This window comes from Emydura macquarii, unplaced genomic scaffold (genome assembly GCF_026122565.2).
Source record: "Emydura macquarii macquarii isolate MOO-44397 ecotype Brisbane River unplaced genomic scaffold, CSIRO-AGI_Emac_v2 contig_2422, whole genome shotgun sequence".
Classification (NCBI taxonomy): Eukaryota; Metazoa; Chordata; order Testudines; family Chelidae; genus Emydura; species Emydura macquarii.
The window spans coordinates 35,365,596-35,389,773 of NW_027132559.1; the positions used below are offsets into that span (position 1 = coordinate 35,365,596).

The 24,178-nt window shown below is 42.0% G+C and overlaps 1 protein-coding gene across 1 annotated transcript in view; it reads right to left on the minus strand.

Annotated features, from left to right (window-relative positions):
- Positions 1-24,178, minus strand: part of ADAM22 (ADAM metallopeptidase domain 22) — a 177,607-nt gene continuing 153,429 nt past the window's right edge. The window contains 6 exon segments of the mRNA XM_067562250.1: positions 1-1,080; positions 4,033-4,156; positions 14,534-14,620; positions 16,747-16,857; positions 20,341-20,407; positions 23,182-23,282. Of these exon segments, the coding sequence (XP_067418351.1) occupies positions 1,060-1,080; positions 4,033-4,156; positions 14,534-14,620; positions 16,747-16,857; positions 20,341-20,407; positions 23,182-23,282 (511 nt within the window). The 3' untranslated portion in view covers positions 1-1,059.

Below are 24,178 nucleotides of genomic sequence, written 5' to 3' on the forward strand. Positions count from 1 at the left end.
CCATAACTGACCACTTTGAAATATTCCTAAATATCTGGTAAATTTATATTCACTATTGGTTAAAGACTCCAGCTCTGATTTCAGTGGGGTTACCCCCCCGTTTACACCAGTGTGAGAAAAGAGAAACTCATCACCACTATTAGGCAACTTATTTTTGCTGGTTCCTTAGGTGGTGATTTAGGACAAAGTATCACTGAACTTTGATTTTTCTACTGATTATAACAAATATATTCCAAGACTGGGGGGCAGTGTAGATTTTGGTCAAACACCAGTTTGCTGAGAAACACTTTAACAGTACCTTAACTGTTGTATTTCCAAAGCTGTCTGCTCATAATATTCAGAACACTTGAAGGGTGATGATGTTAGTCATGACTGTGTCTTTAGGCATTTGGCAAAATACAGGTATGTTACAACTATTTTGACATTTTAAAATGTTTACATATATACAATTTGTATATGGAGATTATAAACATGAAAGGTAAAAAAGATATAATTCTTGTTTGTTTGACGTTTATGCCTCTCAAATCTTAAGATCCTGTAGCAAAATCCTACATTTCTTACTCCTGCATGCTAATTTCTACTACAGTACATTGTTTACCCCTTTCTTGTGGAAAGTAAAGAACAGAGGGCTCGTGCACATAGCATAATGCTTACATTGGTCACATGCTTCAGAATACAAAATTCTGAATTCAATTTTGTTATTTGGGACTGCATTAAACCAAGGAAAAAACCTCTTTTATTTGGGAGTTGTACATGAGTTTTAGTTGTATTTCTACATATATCAGTCATCATGCAGAATAATCTTATCATATCCACTCTATCCCATGTTAATTTTTATGATTTTGGTTATTCTTTACAGATTTAATAGAATTCTAATCAACAGCAAAGAAAGTTGGTTTTTTTCCCCTTGGACATGAGAGCAGGTTCTCTCCGTGATCACTGGCATCTCCGTTGTTCTTTCAAATTGTCTGAAGACCAGATGAATGTGCACTCGGTGATGCTGAGGTTCTATAAAATTTGAAGTAAACAGTTCGGATGTCACCCAGGTAAACGGTGGAACTAAATGGAAGTCTCCCATAGCTGGAGTGGGAAAAAGGAACGCACATATACATTAGCAAAGGTTATAATGCTATTATAATATTCACTAAATTATATTAGAGTTTTGTTCGGGAAGAAAGTATTTGTTTAGATCACATGAGCTATGTTATTTGATCTCATCTTAGTTCCTAATAGATATCTGTTTATATCACAAAGTCATCACACAATCGGGAATATTTCAGCAGGGCTGCAATCTGCATAATAAAAGACGGAGACTGGGAGCACAGAGAATCTGAAGAAACAATGTCAACTTAAACCATCAAGCTTGTGTCAGAATGCTTTTATGCACTATTGTTACCATAAGTAATGTTAGAAAGAAAACAAAATTTTCCTCTACGTTTTGCCTGCTCAGAACTTCTTTAATTTATGCCAGGGGACTGGACTGGTACTCAGGCATCCCCATGCCTGGGTACATAAATGTGGCCTAACTGCCTCTGTACCCTCTGCCAGCGCTGTGCTGGATCAAGCTCTCCTTGACCACAACTCAGTGAGTGAGATTCTATACTGTGCTTCTATTGCCACACAACACTCACAACACAGGGGGATAGGGACATGAAGGTGGTTTTAGCCCCGCTGATTCTGGGCTGCTCCAGGAGCTGAAGGAGATCCCATGTTCTGACCGCTCTGGGGCCCTGCTTCAGTAGTCTGTCCCCAGCTACTGACGGGCGGTAGAGTTTCCACAGTGCTACATGTTGCAGCCCTGCCCCAGCACGCCCCTCCTGCCCACAGGATGCCCGCATGTGACAGGGCGTGCAAGGGAGTCCTTGGGGGCCAGCCTATGGCTATGCCCAGCTCAGCAGCAGGACAATCGCTGGCTGGATCAAAGACTTTTATGGCCCCTTTACGCTTCTCCAGTCCTTCCCTCACCCCCAATATAATAGGGACTGCGCAGGGGTGGGAATCTCATCTGGCATCTGAAGCACGCACTAAAATAACAATTTACAAGTAAATTTCAATTACTTTCTGATTATTTCAGCATCAGCTCCAGGCTAGATTCTTAGCCCACTCCAGGTCAGCACAAAAGAGAACTTTTGACAGTAACTGGGGATTCCTCTAGTTAAGAGAATCAACAACTGGCATATGCCAACCGCTCTTGGCATCGCCAGGTGTACAGGGTGTGGCAAGGTAGGCCTATTCAGCCCCATGGGTCTGCACTCCCTTTAGCTACACCAGTGGTGTGGCTGGGTGGGAACAGGGGGTGGCAGTCCCGGTCCTGCCCTCTACCCTGGGCCCTGACCCAGGGACCCTATGAGGAGGGGCCTCAAACAGCTTAGTTCTGAGCTACTACCTTCCCTGGGTCACTTGTCCACGGCCCCCTTGCTTGTGGTTCTCCTTCAGGCTTTTGGGGCCTGCATCCCCCAGACTCACCTGAACAGGCTTCTCCTTAACTTCCATGGCTGGGTGCTGTCACAACACCTACACTCACTCCAAGCCTTTCACGTCACGTCACGTCACGTCACGTCACGTCACGTCACGTCACGTCACGTCACAGCTCCTCCTCCACCCAACTCCCTCTCAGCTGCCCTTGCCTACCTGAAACAGAGGCTTTTACCTGCTGTGACAAGCTCCTTAATTGGCTTCAGGTGACCCAATTAACCTGGAGTAACCCTGGCTGTGTTACCCAGGGAAGAGGGATTTGGTAAGCCTGGGGTTGATATATATGCCTTCCAGCGCTCTGCTATAGCAGTCAGGACTGGCCCCATCACAGAGGTGAGTGGGGGGTGGGACCAGAACACAAGACAGTCCAGAAATCTGGCCAGGGAGTGGCTTTTTAGGAGTGATCATGTGCCAGCAGGAGTTAAAGAATACTTGGGGCTGGTCTAACTTGTGCTAGAAGCTAGCTCAGCCCCCAGGCTTACAGAGGAGGAAGACTAGCACCTGTGTCTGCACAGCTCTCCAGGTGCCTTGACTGCTGCTCTGACACATCTGGGATCTGTCTCTATGTTTTCTTTTAAAGACTCATAGAAACTTAGTCACTATGTTGCAGGCTGGCTGGCTGGCTGGCCCTTTGAGGCAAGCTGAGCTCAGCCTTACCCATGACTTAGCATCTATCCCTCACTAATGAGCTGGCAATGTAAGGGCTAATTAGCTAACACAGCTGGGTGTAATGGGGCTTAATTAGAAGGACTGACTCAGCTGTAGTGGTGAAGTAGGGAGAGCACAACTTAAACAGAGCAGGGAACTAGGCGTGGATGGCAGGGGATGTATCCCTTGATGATTGCCTGTTCTGGTCGGTCCCTCTTAAGCATCTGGTATTGGCTACTGTTGGAAGACAGGAGACTGGACTAGAGAACCATTCTTCTTTTGTCAAGAAGGAAGACCTTGAAAAGAGGAACAAGAATAGTTCCCCTCTGGGAAGAGCCTGAAGAAGTCAGGCTGAATGATCCACTTGGAGCAGAGTAGGTTCCAGTGGGAGGGAGCCTTGCATTAGGGACTGCAACAGGAGGAAGAGACCACAGGGTGCATAGTAGGCTCCTGTGAGGGAACTCGGCGATCAGGTCTCCGAGGAGCAGGTTGATTCTCAGAGGTACACTGCTGGAGTCCCTGGCAAAGGGCAGTAGCAAGGATTGAATGCTGCTGGGGAAGAAGTGGTTCAAGTGAATCTGTCAAGTGGCTGGGAAGCTGAGGATTTCAGTCAAGTCTGAGAATCACAGAAGAACCATAAGTATGGACATTGTTTGAACTTTACTTACCCCAGAAGAGGAGTGAACGGTTAGGGGACTTGGTCAGAAGGCCACGTCAGAGAAGACCCAGAGAGGAGGTCGGGAGAAGATCCCGGCTGGGACTGACCATTGTGGAGCTAAGGAAGTGGCCAGCAAAGGATGCAAGAGGTAAAATGGCCTGCAATCCCATGTCCAACATGAGTGGGGCACCATTTACACTCTTCCATAATTAAGACTTTTTCTCTGACTATAGATAAGGAGAGACACATACCTTGGCACTTTGTCTGTTAGCTTTCTTCTCCTCATCAGGAAGTGGGGGCATCGGGTATGGGTATTTTCTGCTGGAGGCAATAGATCCAGTGGAGGAAGATGGAGACTTTGCAGGAGACAGAGTCCTGAGATGTTGAAACACACAAAATAAATATGATGTCTTTAGGCACTAACACTTCAACAGCAACTGCAAGTACTCTGAAGCTTGATTCAGAATGTCAATGTGTACTTTATTATGAACTCAGTATTAGAAAAAAATTGATCAGTACTCTAAATATTAAATGATTATAAATAAAATGACTCAGATGTTTACAGCTCTTTTATACTGGAAGGAAAACTTAAGGCTGCTTCTTAACTTAGAATAGTATAGTTTCTCATCATAATCAATTTCTTAACTATATTACATAGTATCATATCTTATCATTATAAAGTCAACAAAGTCACCTATAGAATAAATAGAGAACTAAAATATAGAAAGAATAAGTATACGTACATATATACATTAAGTATAAACAATGCTAGTATAATCACAACCAAATATTCTACTGATGAGTGAATAAATGGCAATAAATAGTGGCCTTTTAAATGGCTTTTATACATTACGATGCTAAAATATGAACATAGCAAATAAACTACTATTTATAGATATTAACTTACATAAAATGCATGCACTTGGAGGCCAAACTGTTAGTTGTGAAGAAACAAAGGCAAATACAAAGTGCTAACACCAAATTATTAGACATGCAAGCATCATACAGTGCATATTGTTCCAGCCAAAGAAAGAGTCTGATGAGACTATACAAAAATGGACTGATTAGTCAACAGCAATCAGCATTTCTGTACAAGGTGAGCAGAGTAAGCAGGAGCAAGTCAATGTATCACATGAAAGGCATTCTTTTTATGTCAATAAGGTGGCAGGACTTTATTGACTGGAATTTTACACATGGGAAAAACTCTTACACTTCCCTTTTGAGATTCTGCACTTTTATCCAGTGAGAGGATCCTATGAGGCTCCATCTCTGGACAATAGAAAAGAAAGAAAAACCCTGGAAGTAGAAAATCTAAATTACCCTAGCTCGTTAGTGTCATTTTGCAGTCAGAGGGCCAAACTTTGACAAGGGGCCCCTACATGGCTGCCATTTGCATGTGGCCATGTCCTTCGCACACTTTTTGAGCATTTTCGCCTCCATGCTCCAATTCTAGGCTGTGCTTAAGGAAAATATTTGTGCATGCACATTCTCAAACACTGCACACATAGCAAAAGGCTGCAGTGGTGAGACACATTAACAACACTGTTATCAGGAGCTAAAGTCAAACAGGACTACTGATGGTAGTCAGTACTATGCCCAGTAGTAAGTTTTTTGTAGGGTTGGGCCCTTATATACTAGTGTAGAATTAGAAACAAGCCAAGGGCGCCTTGTGTCTGGAATGGTCTGATGCAGACTTTGCTATCTGTTATATTTAACATCTCACTTCAATTTAAAGGGTTTCTAAACACTTTTTTTTTAATCACGTGCATCATCATGATTGTGTCTGCAATTCCCTATGGCTGTAGGCTCTTGTTTCCCATACACACTATGGCTGATGGTGGTCATGACCAGCAAGGTGTCAATGGAAATCACATGGTAGCTTGCGACAGGTGTAAAATTAATGTCACCAGTGTACATGTACTGCACTCCTAAAGTCCCACACCGTAATCTCTTAAATACCATACTATTTTATGAAAGAACAAGATTATAATGATATAATTCTTTAAGGTATTAAAAAATAAGTCCTCAGCAAATGCATTTTGAGCACACACTGAGGGTAGAACAGCACACACACAGATACTGTCAGGAGCCAATTGTAAGCCTCTACTGCCATTTGAAATAAGGTATTTTTGTGTGCAACATTGCAAACTTATCTGAACGCCAAACTGCCAGTGCAAAATATTAGGCTGTTTTTAAAAATTGAGAGAGGCTCAGAACAGCTCACTTTTCAGCAATCCTTTGCTCACTAATGCATCTCGTCTTTTGTGCTGAGCTGATTTGCACTGACAATGGTTCTAACTTCTTAATGATATTTTTCTCCTTCATTCAAAGGAACAATGGGCTCTGTAGTCATAAAGAAAACCAGGCGAGCATATTTTACATTGATAATGAGACCTAACGGTTAAAAAGCCTTCACTTTCATTTTTTAACTATGAAGTAGCTGGAGATAAGACGGGAAAGTGTTCGTTTTGGATTTTGCAGTCTCTAGCTGAGATAAGTTGTTTATCTCAATATCTGGCCAGATTTTGTGTGTGGTACTTGGCTGGATGCACAGGGATCAGGGAAGAGTACACCCCACATTCCAGGATCAGGCACAATAGCAGTCCCTATGTTCCCTCCTGTTGCTCATCTTGGTGATGCAAGCTGCCCCAAGAGGGAGAGGAGACAAGTCTATGGTCCTGCCCACCCCTGTGCCAGTCTGTGCAGCTAGCCAGCTGTAGAGAGACAGCAGCAAGCAGCAGCAGCCCAAGGAATGGTGGGGCATGCACGTTCTTTCTCCACAACAGGGTCCTCGGGGAGGATTCCTAGATCACCTGATGGAAACTACAGTTCTGCACCATGGGCCAAAGTTTAAATGGTGCAATCTGGCCCTGTGTTTGTCACTGGGTTGGGGTGGGGAATCAGAAATAGATACGTTTCCAGTTCTACTCCCAGGCACAGCCATGCTGTGCCCCTGGACTTAAAGGGGTTGCACAGATATAATGAGGAGCTGAATTTGGAGCAATGGGCCAGATCCTCCAACATTTTTATTATATCACAACTATCTTTGTTAGATTTCATTTACAGCCACCTATCTCCTAATACAGATTTACAATGTTTACGCTTCATTTTCTTTTGATTTTCTGTAATTGTCATGGTAGTGGGGATTTTTGTCTTAAAAATGTTGTAGAAACAGCATTTAAAGAATTTTTTTAAATGATTTCAAAATCAGATGCTGCGTATTACCCAGGATGAATTTGCTTTATCTTATAGGAAATAGCAAACAATCTCCACAGAAAATGCTGCTGAACAAATCAGTTCTCCAGCTACATTTTCAAATTGGGATTAAACTGGGGCAACCATGAAACAGTTTGCCAATGCGTTGCTCCTACAAAAACCCCACGTGTGCACATGAGCCATTGTCTGCACACATTACTGCATATACAACTACTTCATTTGCATACAAATCCCAGTCTCCAAATGCAAACCTAGGGTGTTTGAGGAGCACCAGCTGCACCCATGTCTATGAAGTTTAGGTGCACAGTTAGAGGGCTAATATGTTGAAAATGCAGTTGCACACTAAAATAGATAAACATGCCCTCTGTTTCCAATCCCTGGCCACTTATTTCTGCTCCTCATTTAGGCACACTGCATTTTTTAATGGTATTGAGTAAGTGTCACCTGGGGCAAGTGTGAGAACATATTGAAAGTACAGTTGTGCACCTAATCAGGTGCACAATCACTGATACTTTACATGTAAAATGCTGTCATTTTGAAAATATCCCACTAAAGGCTCTATCCTGCCATTGTTTATATGCTGTGTATCCCAGGTTTATATGAACTTTAAATGAGAGAGCCATGTAAGCACTTTCTCATTTACAGTATGGAAGAAAGGCAGCATCCAGCTACAGGAATACTTGCGGGTAATGCCAGGGTTAGCACTGGGCAGAATGCTGCAGTTTTGGTTCAGGTGAACTTCACTGAGCTTTTACCATGGGTTTCAGTTCTCATGGTTTCACATCTGTTTCATGTCAAGTTTTGTTTTCATCTGAACTCACATGCAAGATCTGAAATACAATACAAGACCCATATGCTTCATTCACTCCTGCACATTATTATATGTTAGGAAGGTTTTATCACATATTTCATTAGCAACCCAAAATGAAGCCATTAATATTGGGGGTGGGGGGGGCTCAGAATTTTCATTCTGGGGTTTGAGACCAACAAGGAAGAGTTAACAACTCATTTTTCGTGTCTATGTTTGAAGCTGAAACTAAGATACTTTTGTAATCACATTGGGTTTCAAAACAAAACACTTCTCATTTAGACAATGTTGAGGCCAAAAGGGACGGTGTGAAATAAGTGTCACTTAGCCCACACCTAAATGACACATGATCGCCTAAAACATAACTGTTGTCAAAATTAGGAAGACAGCTATGCTGAGAACCCCTTATTCCTGTTAATGAATGATGCTGTGTATCACCTCATTTTGTAAACAGTTTAACTCTAAATCAGTTTTAAAAACCATGTAGTTAAAGCAGCACACATCCCCTAATGCAATCAAACTGGCATAAATCTTGCTTATATTAGTTTAGCTTAAATCAGTAAATTGTCAGTTTAAGAGTATCTAAAATAGATGGTTTGCATAAATTTAACTAGACTGATTGTATTAAACCAGTATATTTTTCTAGTATAGACTAAGCCATATTTTAAAACATGAATAGGCCCATTTGTCCTCTCGGGATTTTTTCAGGCATGCAGGAAGAAGAGGGTTGAATAGAAGTTTGGAAGTAGAGAGAGAGTTTTAGTCCTAAGGGTGGATCTGCAAGAATAGGCTGGGACTCCAGCTTCGGGGCATTAATTCTAAGTATTGCATGAAGTTTCTAAGTGATTCTACATGTGCCCAGAGCACAAGATTCACGCAGCTTATTAAACACATTTATCTTAAGCATCTGAAGGCGAAATCTTGGCTCTACTGAAGTCAATGGGAGTTCTGCCACTGGCTTCAAACAGGGCCAGGATTTCACCCTCAGCACTAGTCTTCAAGGCTCTCCATGAAAAGGAGTCAACCTACCTATGAAAAAGGCTCTCGCCATTACAATGGCTTTCTTAAACAGTTTTTTTCCATAGGAACTATAAATCCCAAAGGCAGACCTTGTAAGAGTGGGAATCGGGCCTTCCTCCAGCATGGAGCCACAATGTGGGAACTTATTACTGGAGAAGATGTGAGCAGCTACAAACTGCTCACTTACTTCAATATGCGGTACACAGCTTACTTGTAATTTCCAACAATTGCAATTAAATACAGCAAGAAAAAAGAAAGGAGGAACAGAAAGTAAAAAGGAAGAGAGAGAAAGCTATTGAAAGAAAGGGGAGACAAGGCAGGCAGAAAGAAACAAAAAAAAAATTTATTTTAAAAAAGCACCATCTGACTGGCTCAGACGAAACATGGAGAAAATTAGCCCAGTGGCCCTTTGTTACTATGACCTGTCAGAGAAGGGCTCACACACAAAGGCAACAGATAGTGATGTAGAAATCTGGGATTAGAGCTTGTGGTGCAAAGCAGAGCTAAAGCTGGTATAAGTGGCCAGCTGAGGAGGAGCAGAGGAGAAAGTGCAGAAAAGGCAAACAAAAGCAGAAAAATATGAGAGGGGAATGGACAGCCTACTCTCTCTTCCCCTCCAGCCCTCCTGCAACACCTCCTCTCCCCTCACTATCACCAACACCATACTCTGTGACTCTCCTCCCTCGGGTCTTGGGTTTTCACCTTGAAAGTCTCATTTCGCTGTAAACTATTTTTCTTTTTAAATACAAACAAAGTATTAAATGACTGTAAATATTTGCAGTAATAAACTCAGGCAGCTCAGTGTCTCAGAGGGACCCTTTGCATTATTCATGCATGAATTAATGTACGGGACTGTCATACTTAAGGCCTTTGACAGTTCACATTCTAATGATACCATTACGATTCCTGAGAGTCTGTCTTGACTCAGGGAGGCCTTCAGGTAGTTCTTGATCACTTTTCAAAAGGTTACTTCCTGCAGTAGTAGGAACAGTGATGAAAATACACAGTACTACATAGGTGCGTGGGCAAACCAGCAGTCACCTGTTCTTCCCAATAAGGCTAAGATTTTTTCCAGGCGCAATGACAAAGTCAGCTGTATAATTTCCACAAGACACTGTAGCTCCTGTGTAAGTTCTTACTCCTCAGCATGATTATTTGTTCTTATGTTAATTTCTTGGAGAGCTTCACTTCAGAGCCATTTTTCAGTGGGCCAAACAGCTTTTAACCACTCCCACTAAGGATAAAGGACTCCTGTCCACCATCATCACACCACTTTGCTCAGGGCCAGCCTGGGAATGTAAGGGAAGGCTAGTGGGAGGATTCTTTGGTACACACCCAAAGGTAACTGGCTCTGTCCCTCTCTCATTTATCATCTCCACATCCCTTATACACCACCAGTGACACCAGCCTTGACCTCTTGTTTCGTTACTTCTCCAAAAAAAATTTTGTTTGTGCTTTCTTCTATCTTAAACATTGAATGTCCTCCCTGAGCTAATCTGCAAGAATAATGCCCTCTCCACCTTCAAATAAATTAGGCAAATTGAGGATATTTACTATCAGGAACCCCTCCCCAAAATGTTGATTGTAGGTTTTAACCCTGTGTTCCACCCTTTGTTTCTTCTTTAGCATCCTAGCTCTTCAGAGGAAGACTTATGCCCCATGTGATGTCTGGACAGGACCTGGAATGTTGTATTGCCATAATACAAGTAAATAATTTATAAGAAGATGTGTCTGCTGGGATTCCTAGGACCCATCTCCCCCTAGTCACCACTAGGGCTCAGCTGTTTATGTTGGGGACCAGTTGCTAACAGTTATAAGTTTTGCAAGGGACCATCGTGCATATAAGCTGTAGGTCTAGGGTCCACAGCTCTACTGGTTTTGTATACACAGTGGTGAGTTTTTAAGTCTTATATGGCTCTTAAACAGCTTAACTGTCACATGCTCTTTGTGAAGTAGCCAAGTAGTCTCATTCCTATTTCGCAGATGTGGAAACTGAGGGCCTGATTCGCTCTTGCCCTGCACCTTGTGCATCATACACATCTCTGCAGTGAGTGCAGAACCTCACCAAGCCAAGATGGGAATATTTTAGCTGCGAATCCTTGAACAGGCTGCAGGGCAAGGGAGAATCAGCCCCTATTTAGATTAGGAACACAACATTTGCTGTACTAGTCCACCTAGTCCAGTATCCTTTTTCCAACAATAGCCAATACCAGCTGCTTAAGACCAAAGCACAAGAAACTCTGCAGTAGACAGTTATGGGACAAACTAGCCACTGGACAGCTTCCTCTGACCCCTCCCAATAGTGAGAGGCTGGCTTGTACCCTGCCGTATGAGGGTTTATATCCCTTTCAAAACTCTTGATTATTTTACAGTATTTATTGTTTTAGAATATTCATGTTTACATCCACTTACATTTCCAATGCTCTCTTTCACAGGAAGGGGACTACAAACTTGGGGCACGATGGTGACCTGCCTTTACAACCTTGACCGTGGTCCTAAGTGAGTACAAATGTCCCCTTGCTCTCCATATTGCAAATCACAGGTTGCCAATGAGAACACCTCACATAAAGTGGCCACTGCTCTTCCTACCCCACCTCTGGCCCCCACGCAGGTGAGTGAGGAATGGATGGGCAGGAAATGAGCAGAACCTTGATTCTGCAACCCCTACATGTTGGCCAGTGGATCTGAGCTCTGCCCCTAATGTAGTCTGCTTCTAATATAAGACCAGTTGCAGACTGCTCTCCCTGGAGCAAGGCCAGTAGCCAGGAAGAGATGTCCTTGCTAGACCACTGCTGGGGCAATGTGCTGCCCTTTACTTTTATTTTATGTGGAGAATCTGTGTAAGGGCTAGATTGTAAGTGAAAGACGAAATTCTCCTTTACAGTTCTTGGTCTCTCCTATTAGGGGAACCACAGCTGTGGGGTTTGTGGGACCAGAAAGGCCAGGTCTGATTATAAATAGGCCACTATCAGGTAATCTCGGACCAACTTCGACTTACCTTAACATTTTTAAAACCTGGTGGGGGAAGTCCTCAAGATGGTAAATATCTCTATTTTCTGAAAATCTACAACTGCATCGGCTAGGCAGTTAGCAATGTTTTGAGAGTCTATATTCCCTCTGCTAGCTGCAACAACGGCACTTAACAACACACGATTCCTAGAACTATGCTGACATCACTTATGTTAGTGTAGAAACAGGGAAGTAAACAAAACAGTTGTGTTAATTTCAGCTTTCTTTAAAAGAGAGCAAAAATGAAACAACAAAAAGCGTGATTCTGTGTTAACTGTCTCCTATGTAAATCTCCATTCTTGGATCATGGTTTCTAAAGCAAGCATAAACGGGAATTTTTCTTGAATCTGATTAACCATTTGGATTATAAAATAAGCCCTTTAAACAATTCATTCAATAGGTTTTTTGTTTTTTTCCAGGCTACACTTTATACTGTCCTTGGTCATTTTTCTGAAGTTTTTCAAGGTTATTTTGTTGAAAAATTGCTTTTAAAAGGTTGCATATTTAAGAGTTCAGAAAGCTGCTGTGTAAGTTTTTAAACAACATGTCCTTAGTAGTAATAATGTCTTTTTTCGCAAGTCTGAGACAGAGGCACCAGTTTAACTAAAATAGTTGATTACAATTGATTTAGTGTTGCAAACCCTTAGGTGGGTTTAAACTTGTCAGTATCAACCAGTTCCCCAATAAGCTAAATCAATATAAGCAGATGCAAAACCAAAGAAAGTGTCCATGCAGGAGTTTGCACAGTTTAACTAAACTGACTTAAATAAAGTATTTTAGTTAAACTGGTGCAACCAATGCCTTTGTCTGCTAAAGTTGCAGGCTGCCATTACATTTTGATAAGCACACCATCAATCAGAAGACTTCTGTTTCTTCTAGATGGTTTCCTATGGAATTTTAATCTGGAGCTATGGCTGAACTGGAAAGTTTTGCAGAAAAAATCTGTGACATTTAATTTGTGCCTCGCTGCCAAGGCATTTCAGTAGTTCTTAAAATTATATAAATAGTCCCTAACTTTTTGGGAAAAAGGGTTTGAAATTGTCCTCAGATACACACATTCAACTGCAAGAGACTTCAGGTATTTGAAGCCAAAATTTAGCCAAGGGATTCACTTAATCTAACTAATTATAGTTTGAAGCTACAATAATTACAAGATAAAAGTTCTAAAGCAACCAAGTTGCTAAGAGCATCCAGTTTTTTTCCTAATGAAAAGATATGTAGTAGGAGAGTTCAGATGGATCTTTTTCCTCTACAAATAGCTTTTTGTATTTTCAAAATGCAGCTGTTCTGAGTAACGTGTAGATGATGTAATGGAAATATTTTACAGCTATCATTTAAAATACTAAAAGTATAATTGTGGGATTCTGAATTCACCTGCCTTTTAAAAAAGTTTCTTATTCATGAATTTTGATCAATGGTATGCGCTTAATACTTTATTTCTAAGGCACTGCAGAGGTCCAGTCATGTAAACGACACACAGCACGCCTAACAAACCAGAATGGCTCTTTCCAAAGCACTGTGAGATTAGCAAATTAAATGTCTCTCACACTGCCACAGATTGTGTCGGCTTCATGCTTTTATATTGTACTGTTGAAAACTAGGAGCTAGTTCTCAAGTAAAGAAAGAGGTTTGGCCCCTTTATGCCACCCTGGCAGTGCAAAGGGAGCAAAAATGTCCCCTTGATATTACCTCCTGTGCAAGGGAACTTCGTGGTCTATAGAACTGGTGTAAGCATGCTACGCTGGCCCTGCTCCCAGCCCCCAGAATAGGGGGTGTTTTTGGGTGCGCTAGAGCATAGCTAGAGCTCAATGTGCTATTCTCTATTTCCCAGAGCCTATAGGGGGACATGGGAAGCAGAGCACAAGTTAGAACAACCCTGTGGCTCCTCCATACACTAGACAAAACAGCGGCTTAAAGCTACATTTGCCCCTCTCCTCATTCCTAACTTGGGGATGGGGGAACCTGAGAACTGGGCCCACTGTATGAAGAATCAAAGTCTCATTATTCAGGTGCAAGAGGGAGGCTGCCCTAGTGCAGACTTTTCTGTTTACTTGGCATCTACTAAATTCATAGCTTTCCCTTTAAAAAGAAGTATTTTCAGTAGAACCCAACACTCATTTGTAACAGAGACACTAGGTGATCAGATCTTCAGCGTGCAGAATATAGTCTCATATTTCTCATTTTTCCAGTTCTGGTCATGTTAATTAATTCATCCCCATTGTATTTTTAAGGTAAAATTCCACTACTTTTTATTCTTTTTCTTTTCATTTAAGTTTTAGTATGCACTATATAGACAGTGGGTACAATAAATGTATTATGAGACCACTTGCTTCAGTAAATTAAATTCTATTTAGATTAAAACTATTTTATTAGTGGTAAATATATCTCATGCCCATAAAACACTACTTAGCATACCATGAAGAGAAAGCTACTGAAAGCTATAAATGATAGAGGGAATGCATGCACTACAAACACCCCTTTCAATGGCTTCATTAAAACATTCAGAAAAAGAATTGGAATTGCACATGAAGCAAACAAACAAACAAACAAACAAAAAAAGACATCAAAAGGCAGCAAATGAACAGGGGCCTTTTGCACCTACAGTAACTTGTATTGATATATACAAGATAGGAGTCCCAACATATTTGTATATGCTGGAGCAGCTCTTACAAATGATATAGAATTAATTTACAAAATACCTAAAGTATGGTCCTTCAGTGTTTTTATTCACATCTTCTACCCACTTAGCTACATTATATTCTCTTTTGAACCATGGGTTTAAATACCTGCAGAAAGCAATGGAAGGAACAGAGAAGGCAGAAGAACAAGAAGAAGAATAGAAAATCTGAGAACACACAGCACAAGCTCAGCAAGGATGTCTTCATCCCCAAAACGCAAGTGAGTATGGCAAATAAATCAGTATGGATGTTGGATGAGGAGTAGGCAATGTGTACATCTGCATGAGAAAATTTGAACTATAACAAGGCTCAAGTTCAGTTAATCTGAAAATTGTTAGGGACGCATTATTCATTTAATTTCCTAAGGGTGAAAGTCACCCTATGCAGAGGGCCAGCAATGAGCACAAGGTCTATGCACCTCTTACGTCCTCAAAATAGTGACAAAATGAGGTTTTGGCTCCCGTCTTGCAATTTACTCTATGCAGGGGCAGGTGTCTGCCCAGCTGGAGTAGGATTGAGGCTGTAAGTGTTGCAGACACTTTGAGCTGACCCTACGTACAGGGATGAATTTCAATCTCACTATTTAAAATGCTCTCTTTCTGCCACCTCTGGTGGCAATTTCTGTACACCTATACTAACAAAAATTGGTTTTAATAATTTTGTGTGATCTGGTGAAATTGCAAAGAGGGCTGCATAGTTGATCTGATATTTGATCTGATAATCAAGTAAAACCTTGATTAGCAAAAGAACCACTTAAAATGTATGTGTTTATGTTACACATGAACTATGAAATGTTGTTTTATTCCATAGTTAACAGTAATATTACAACAGGTGAAGATAGTTGTTCTGTAACTAACTTCCCTTGTCCACCAACAGAAAGTTTATTTAATTGTACTGAAACTTTCCCTGTGTAGTGTTAATAATAAAATGGACTAAAGAAACTGAGCAACTTGTTTGGTGCAATTTAAATTCTGCATTTCTGGTACAATAATCACAACAGTCTAACAGTTATTTTTATCACTGCATTTGTGTAACAGGGATCAACACAATCTGAAACGGCAAATGAAATGTAACAACAAAATAAGCAAATTCTTTTTAAAGTTATTTTAAATACCTTTGGGCCAGAGCTCTTAAGCCCACAGCTCTTAAGCCCACAGCTCTTATTCATGTGAGCATTCCCACGGATCTCATGTGTATGAACTATTCCCACATGAGCATAAGTCAGGCCAGTTTTCTTATATTTTTAAAAATACAATCAAAGGTACTACAATATTCCAAAGCATATCAAAGTCTAAAACCTGTCACAGTTTAAAAAAAAAACTCCTTAGACCTCCTTTTTTGTTCTGGAACTTCTTTTCCCTGCCCCGCATAAGCACAGCCACAGCTTTCAAAAAGTATTCACCCCAGCCACAATTGCCTCTAACTTGCTTTTCTTAATTACGAACAAGTGAAATCAGTAGTGCTTTATGCTTTCCAACCTGGCTTCTTCAAAAGTAAAAGCGAAAAACTGTGGTGCAGCCACAGATGAAGTGCTAGTAAAGGAATGGGCTGGTGCCAGGATCATTAGGAAACCCCTGTTACAATTTTAACTGCTGATATGCCTACAGATTTCCTGGGGAGTCAAGCCATAGCTGCAGTATTTTTAACTTGCACTTTTTATTTGAAGGGGTCTTTTGGTAACCATGAAACACTTCTGATCTGCCTTCTTTAATTAGAAAAGAAAATGCAATGTGGCAACAAAGCATGCAGTTGCACAATAATGTTTGTGAGCATCCTAGGCCCAATTACACAGAGAGAACTTCTATTCCTTCCAATCAATCTGCATATAGAAAGGTTATATTACATCACTGCAGACCACTGAATTATATCATGAGAAAGCTCTCACGTTGATCTTTGTGGTCATCTGTGCATCAGTCATCATTGAAATCCAAAATTATTCTGAATGATACATTCTCATTTGGACTAAATCTGTCCTTAAATCTACGGCTAAAAGTAGACCAATGGCTTGATTTGGCTTGTAGCGCAACATGCAATAATGCAAAAGACCGAGGTTCACGAGTGATCTGACTCCTCAGGCTGGCAAGGACGAAGGTTTAGCTAGCACTGCATCAGCAGGAGCGCTTCCAAGCGGTCAAAAATGTTTTGCGACAGTGAAACTGCTGAATATTCAGGGAAAGGGACTTTTCAAGGGGATAAAAATGGCAGCCCAGAATGAAGGAGCAGGTGAAACTGACCTGTGATCCCGACTCCCTGTCTGGGGGTGGTGAGAACCCCCTTGGCTTATGCCTTGGGTCGGGATTTGGTGGGCGGGAGAAAGCCCAGGCTCAGATACATGGGTTACCCTGCTGCAAAAACACAATATATAATAGAAAAATCTAAGCCAAATCACGTTTATATCGATTATAACAATGAGGAAGATGCACATTTAGATGAAAGATAACATGAATTAACAAAGAGACCCAGTACTGCTAATTGGCAACACACATCTTACTAGGATATGTTTTAACACCTCTTCATTTTATTGTCAGGATATTGAGAAAGTCTGTATTACCTTTCTTGGACAATACTCATTGATTTTAGCAGAAAACTTATTTCTTTATCAGACCACTTAATCAGTCCTGTTGTAGAAACTTTGAAAGACCATGCTGGCCTATTAGTCAACATTTTCTTTGTATGGAGTAACCACCTGACTTCATTAAATAAAATCTCCCAAAGATTTTTGACTCATCTGGAAGCAATTAAAAACTGACAAAAATAGCTGAATATGTCTCAGTAGAGCTATGACATTTATCAGCTGCCTTTCATCAACTAAGAAACAATCTGTTAGATTTGAAGGCATGCACAAAAATAATGACTGGTATGTTTTACAGGAATTGCATGAGGTGCTTGCTATGCACCTCCCATTAATACTAATGAGAGTCATATGGCTGACACCCTACCTAAAGCTTCAGAAATTTAGAGGAAACTAAAAGTTTAATCTGTGGGCTAATTTCCAATCAGGTGCACACAAAACACACACAAAACAGTGCACCTACTAAGTGCATGCAATTACTGCAAATGCATGCATAAATCAGGTAGGTGTGTATGTAAATGTACATCTGGTAGCTGCCTGCACAAATACTTGAATTCTGCACACATTCAGAGCATGACACAAGTCAGGCTTATAATGTTCTAACAGTTTACAGTGGTTCTTGTTTACTTATGGGAGACAATAGTGTGGCACCTTATTATTTTCTTTTAACTGTAAGCACTATTCAGCACCCCGATGTCACATAGGAAGCATTCCAAACGTTATCCGTTGTCTCAGAATGTATTTTATTAAGTTTTTTCTATATTTACTTGAGACGTTAATGAGGTGAATTTGTCTTGAAAATGTTGCATGAACCCAAGGCACCCTTAGAGCAGCCAGCATCACATTTTTGTTAGAATAAACAACAACAAAATGTTTTGATTACAGTTCATAACAGATCGTTCCTGGCCAGTTCTTTTCACAACGTGATGTCATATTTCTAATTATATTCTGTGTGTGTCCCCATACAATTCTCTCCTCTCCTCACTGCAGAGGTGTTGCTTGAGACGATCCAGTTTCGTAGCCTGTGCAATCTGCTCACCTCAGAGCTGATATCCTTGCAGAACAGTCTCTTAGCAAGGTGTCCTTGCAATCACCAACCTCTCTCACCCATCCCCAAAGCAGACACCTTCAGGGGAAAGGGTGTCTCCCCAACCTGCCCAGTGGAGTTGGTATCTTTCAAAAACACAGGTGCTCTGTCCCACCCCTCTCATAGTTTGCTACTCTGCCCTCTGCAGCAGCTGTCTGAGCCTCTCTCTTCAGCATCAGGTGCTGCCTTTGACTGTTACCATTTCTGCTCACGCTATTCTGAGCAGCAGGGAGGAAAGGAGAGAATTAGATAGGACAGAAATTATAGGTCACATTCAAAAGAGAAAATGATACAGACCAAGACAGGTTTTTAAGTAACTGTGACCCTCGCTATTTATTCATTCTCATTTATTCATTTCTTTTTAAAAGCACCTATTATCCTGAAGTTCTCAGGTGTTTTAAATATTCAAGCTAAGCATCAGAGAAGGGGGGGGAGAAGATGCCTTCTTCTCTTTAACCTTTACTAGAAATATGATTCTCTTCCCAGGTGGCTGAGTGAATGCTAGAGTAAAAAGTTTATCTATTTTTATAGGCCAAATTCAGCCCTGGTTAAGCAGACACAGCTCCGCTGACTCTACGGAGTTGTGCTAGGTCTGAATTTGGTCCTGTGTCTTTAAGCCTTGTTTTAAGAAATAAAAGTCAGGAAATGGAGGAGAGCACAAAACAAGTTTCTAAAGAAGAACTTACAATCTCATCTGCACTCTGAGCAGTGTGGTCAAATAGGCTAATTTGCGCTTATCAAATTGTCTCATGCAAAGAAAGAAAACCAACCAAAACAACATTCCAATACGAGTTTATCAGCATTAAGACCCAGACCACAGAGGTGCTGTAGTCACTTGAAAGATAAACTCCTCCCAGGGATTTAGGAATAATGTTACGGGTACTGTATTGCCATTCTTGATCATGCAATGTTGCAGCTATTACATGTCTCAAGCTATTCTTTCTGTAATTTGTAACAATGGTTCGTGTATGTGAACCTTCGGACACCTACACATGCAATAATAGTATATTGAACTTGGAATACTTAAGTTATGGAACAAACTCAAAATCCTTACACTGAAAAAGGCAGACCCCATAAAAAAGCTAGAATTATTAGCTTCCAGCAGGGCTGGTATCACACCCTTCTGCCAGTGTGGGAGATACATTAGTACTGATGATGTGGGGAGAGGGAATAATCATTTCTGTCATTGGCAGAGAAGTATAAATTCTTAAGTGGCACAACACTGATAAGGGAAGGCTAATGGAAAATGCATGACAAGCCTAGCGGTTATGGTTCTAGCTATTCACCATTCTTTCAGATAAGGGCTCTGACTAAGCAGACATGAATAACATGGGGTATTCTCGCAAGAAGAATAGCAAATATGGGGTCTATTCAATAAATTAAACAAAATAAAGAAGGCAAGAAAGCAAATCTAAATGATTCTGTAAATGTCTATGTGAAGCTTGTACATGTTTGACAGTTTTACAAATGGGCTTAATTACTAATATATTTAAATATATATATGCATGCCTATTTCTTTATTTTCCCTTATTGGACCAGTTCCAAAGCCCATTGAAGTCAATGAAAAGACGCCCACTGACCTCAGTGGGCATTGGTTCAAAGACTTTGCATGGACAGTCTCATCATGTTCTGATCCCAGTGGTTCGAGAAGATATTCTATGTCAGACATGATGGCTTAGAACAATAAACTGTAGGTGTGCTCTCAAAGCACAGCTAGGTTTCTTTCCTAAAACCTCTGGGTGGGGAGTCAGAGATATTGTGTCCCCAGCAGGAGCAGTGTCCTCTGCAGAGTTTCCACCTGGGGTGAGGGCAAAGGAAGGAAAATAGGTTATCTAAAATTCACTACTGAAACAGAACACACTCAGCAATTGCAGTTTACTGTAATCAAAAGCCTGTCGTGATGGAACAGGCTGTCACCCCTGGTGGGGTCTGCTATAGGCCTGACTGTGAAGAAGCCTACATGAAAAAGAAAAGTAATAGTGAATTAAAAAAAGGAAAAAAGAGGTTACAAACACATTTGTTAAACCATTTACCAGCCTGTCAGTCAGTACATTGAGTGGGCCACAGGGGACATCTGTAGTTTCTACTTTAAAATACTCAATGTAAATGAAAGTAGCATTAGTTTGTAAGCTGTTCTTTTCTGCTTTGTCATTAAAGGGTCAGACTTACTCAGTTGAATTAGACCGTGGCCTATATCTTTTGCCTCTGATTTTCTTTCTGTTTCCTCCTATATTACCTGAAAGAGATCAGAGGATAAAGGCAAACCAAATAATACCTTGCATTCTACATGTACAATATTCGAAAAATGTTTATAGTTGATGTTTATTACCTCCCCACCAAGCTAGTGGTACTGCCAGCTTCAGCCATTCAAAAACCGTGAGTCAGGCCTCCCCAAAAAATCATGAGCTTTTATAAAAAATAATACATTTTGGATTATATTTATTTGCCTTCTTGTTTCTGAGTCTACAGGATGCACTTGGGTCACATTTTCAAACTTTTCTCTGCAACCATGAGAGCTAGAAACTTATAGTTTTAAAAAATAAAAGCTGAAATTCTCAGCCAATCAGAACCCACCAAGGGCTGGGGTTCTAAGAAAAACACTAAATACTGTGAAACTCACAATAAAATCACAAGGGTTGGAAATAGGGTGACCAACTGACATGAGCCCAATTTCACAACAGCATGATCTCATTTGCGGGACATTGCAGGACACAGCAAAATTATAATAAATAAATCCCTTTAATGTAACCAAGAGCACTAATTTCACCCCATAGCAAAATAGCCCTTTCGGGAAGCTATAGGCAGCTAAAATGATACATTTAACTAAATTCTGCATTCAGTAGCTAGCTGCTACCTATCGATATAGCTAGCTTTCTAGCAAGATAAACAACCCTGCCCCAGGGACGGCTCTCACCTCTTCTGCCCAAGGCCCCGTCCCACCTGGCCCTGCCCCTTCTGTGCCCCTCTGTACTTGCCCGGCAGCCCGCCCTGAGCCCCCCCCCCCCCTCAGTCCTTTGAGCCTGACACAGAGCAGAGCAGGCCAGCTGAGCAGCTCCCCCCACAACTCCGAGCCCAGAGCGGAGTAGAGCAACCTGGCCAGGCAGTCCCCCCACCCTCGACTCCGTATTTTGTGGAACATTGTTGCAGGACATGGACAAAGGATACAATTACGGAACTGTCCTACGATTTGCGAGATACTTGGTCACTCTAGTTGGAAACACTAAGCTACTCATGGTGGATTTCTCCACATTTTTCATGCCTTCTCACGTTGGTGTTAGAACAATGGGTGAAACCAAAAAGATGTAATTTCTACGTAATGAAACATGCCACCAACAGCTTTACGCAATAGTGATTTCTTCATAAAATATTTAATATATTTAGAAAAAATGTCCAATGCACTAGTTTAAAGGGACCCTATCAACTTGAATTTTCTGGAATGGACTCAAAACAATGCAGTTTGCTAACAGAACATACTTTAATTGTAGCTACAATTTTTTAAAAATTCTTTTAATAAAAAATTGTTAAGGGCTTTTCTGCTTCCCTGTCCTGTTGGAAGGATCTTTTAAGTGAGCTTAAGCACACCACATGCATGCTCAGGTCCGCTGCTTCTCCCAGTCCCTGCTTGTACCTATTTAGTTTCACTTTTGACTCTGTTTCTGACAAACACTGGCTATTGCAGGCCTTGTGAAAAGGCATACACCATCAAGAACACAGCACAACTGACTGCACAAAATGCTGTTGAAGCAAATACACTGAAAACAAAATGAGTAAAATGCCCCGATCTCTTCCAATTGCAGTAATCTTAGTAGATACAGGCAGCAATAACAGGTGAAGAATTGTGCATTTCAAGTTACCGATGTACCTTTCATGCCCAATCCTGTGAGGGGCTGAGCACCAAATGCAGACTGCTAAAGAGAGTGGGAGTCGAGAATGATCTGCACCTCGGCTCAGCTAGGCACAGGATCAGGCCTCTTAAAAATGAAAACGGGATCGAGAGCCGGACTCTTCACCACTTTGCATGAGCTCAGCAGCAGTGCAGAGGAGAGGCTGCAAGGGACAGTGGCATACTAAGGGTCTCTGGCGCCCGGGGCCCAAGCCTACATTTGTGCCCTCCATACAGGGCAGGAGGGGTCCCAGCACCACCCACCAGTTGCCCCGGGGAGAGAGGGAGCTGTACCTGAGGTGGGGGGAGGCCTGAGGCTTGGGGGGGCACAAATGCAGGCTTGGCTCTGCTGGCCCCCCACATCCCCCCCCGTGGTGCCCACCTTTCCCGCTGCAGCCCTGTAGCCTGGCATTGGCTCAGACAAGGTAGCCTCACTCTCCGGCCTTGGGAGGAGGGCTGGGCCGGGCCGGGCCGGGCCGGGCCAGCCCTTCACGACACGTGGGGGAAGGAGGTGCTGAGGGGCGCCCCTCAGAGCCTCCTGTGTGTCGGTGAAAGGCCAGCCTGGCACCCCCCCGCAGGCCGGCACCCGGGGGCCTGGCCTCCCTGCCCCCGTCTTCAGTACACCACTGGCAAGGGAACAGTTCCAACTCTCTGATCCTGACCCAATGAGAAGCAGCTCTAACTCACAGCACTGGTGTAAGGTCTCTCCCTCCACCCACCTTTTATGTGCCACCTCGCCCCTCCCTTACCCAGGGTAGAGAGGTGGCTGGTACTGGAGTCAACTCTGCCCCCTTTGCCAGCTCTGGGCCACCAGAGAACTTCCCATACAGACTATTTCTGGACCATCTAATTCCACTTTGCACTGCTTGAATGGCACTTAGAGCTCCCGCTGTTAGTGCTAATGCAAAGTGTACTAGTGTCTTGTGCTGGTAAACCCCAACTCTGAGGTTAATAACCCCAGTGTACTAGTGTCTTATGCTGTTAAACCCCAACTCCGAGGTTAATAACAAAATGTACACAATTTTAGGGAGTCACGTTCCTGTCCAAAGAACAATTAAATTGTCAGCATAGCGATGGTGACACCAAAGCGGGTTCTGACTGAAGCCAGCACAAAAGTTCACCCTTACCTTGCCACGAATTACTTCTAGGTCTCCCATTTTCACAGATGTCCGAAATATGCTTTGTGTCTGGGATCCTTTCACTCCAGGAATGAGATAATCCATTTGACCTGGAATAGGAAGGCTCATATGTGATTGTTGTTAGGTTACCGTCTAATAACTAAATATTGGTTTGATGAGTTAGAAACATTTGCATTTCCAGGGTTGGGTCACAAAAGAAAGCCTAAAGCTCTGTCTGCACTAGCAGAATGCACTGTTTTATGGTAAGCACAGCAGTTAAGTTTTGCTAGCACTGTCCATTCCTGCAGTAGTTCAGTGTGTTCACATTCACTAGCCTGGCTTCTGTAAACTGGTTCAGTGCGTCCACTCATAGCACTTCATCCAACTGTTGCTATATCAGTGCACTGCAAGCTTCCTAAGACATCTTTCTATCTATCTGTTCCTAGGGGGAGCATGCCTCCAATCATTAATTCCACCCTGTCTAAGGAATGCATGATAAGTGCTCACACAACTGAAGGGAAACGTGATGACAGAAGGTGGTTGGGAGACTTTGTCACTGTGTTTCCTCTGCTACTTCTCACCCTAGAAGTCCAGGATTATCACGCTGAGCACCCAGACACCAACGTGGTGGTGCTCTAGGAGATAAAGAGCTCCTTTCCAGCTATATAAATGGATGTTTTATTCTTCTTGTGAGCTGGAGATTGCAGTGTGCACCTACAGGCCAAAGTCATGGCTGAGTGGGGTCTGTAGATGCGAGTCCTAAAAGATGAACTAATGTTTTTCTTTCCTCTCATGTTTTCCTCTATAGTCCAGAAGTGTATTAGCTCAGGCCTTTATCCAGGGAGAGCAGATTCTTGGAGAAGACTCCCTGCAACACAACTAGTTCTGCTCTCCATCCCTTTTACCACATGTGGTGGTGGCAACCCAGGACCATTGTTAGGTCTATAAAAGGAGATGGAAGTAGACAAATGCTGCCTGGAGACTCATGACAAGGCAAAATAGTGTT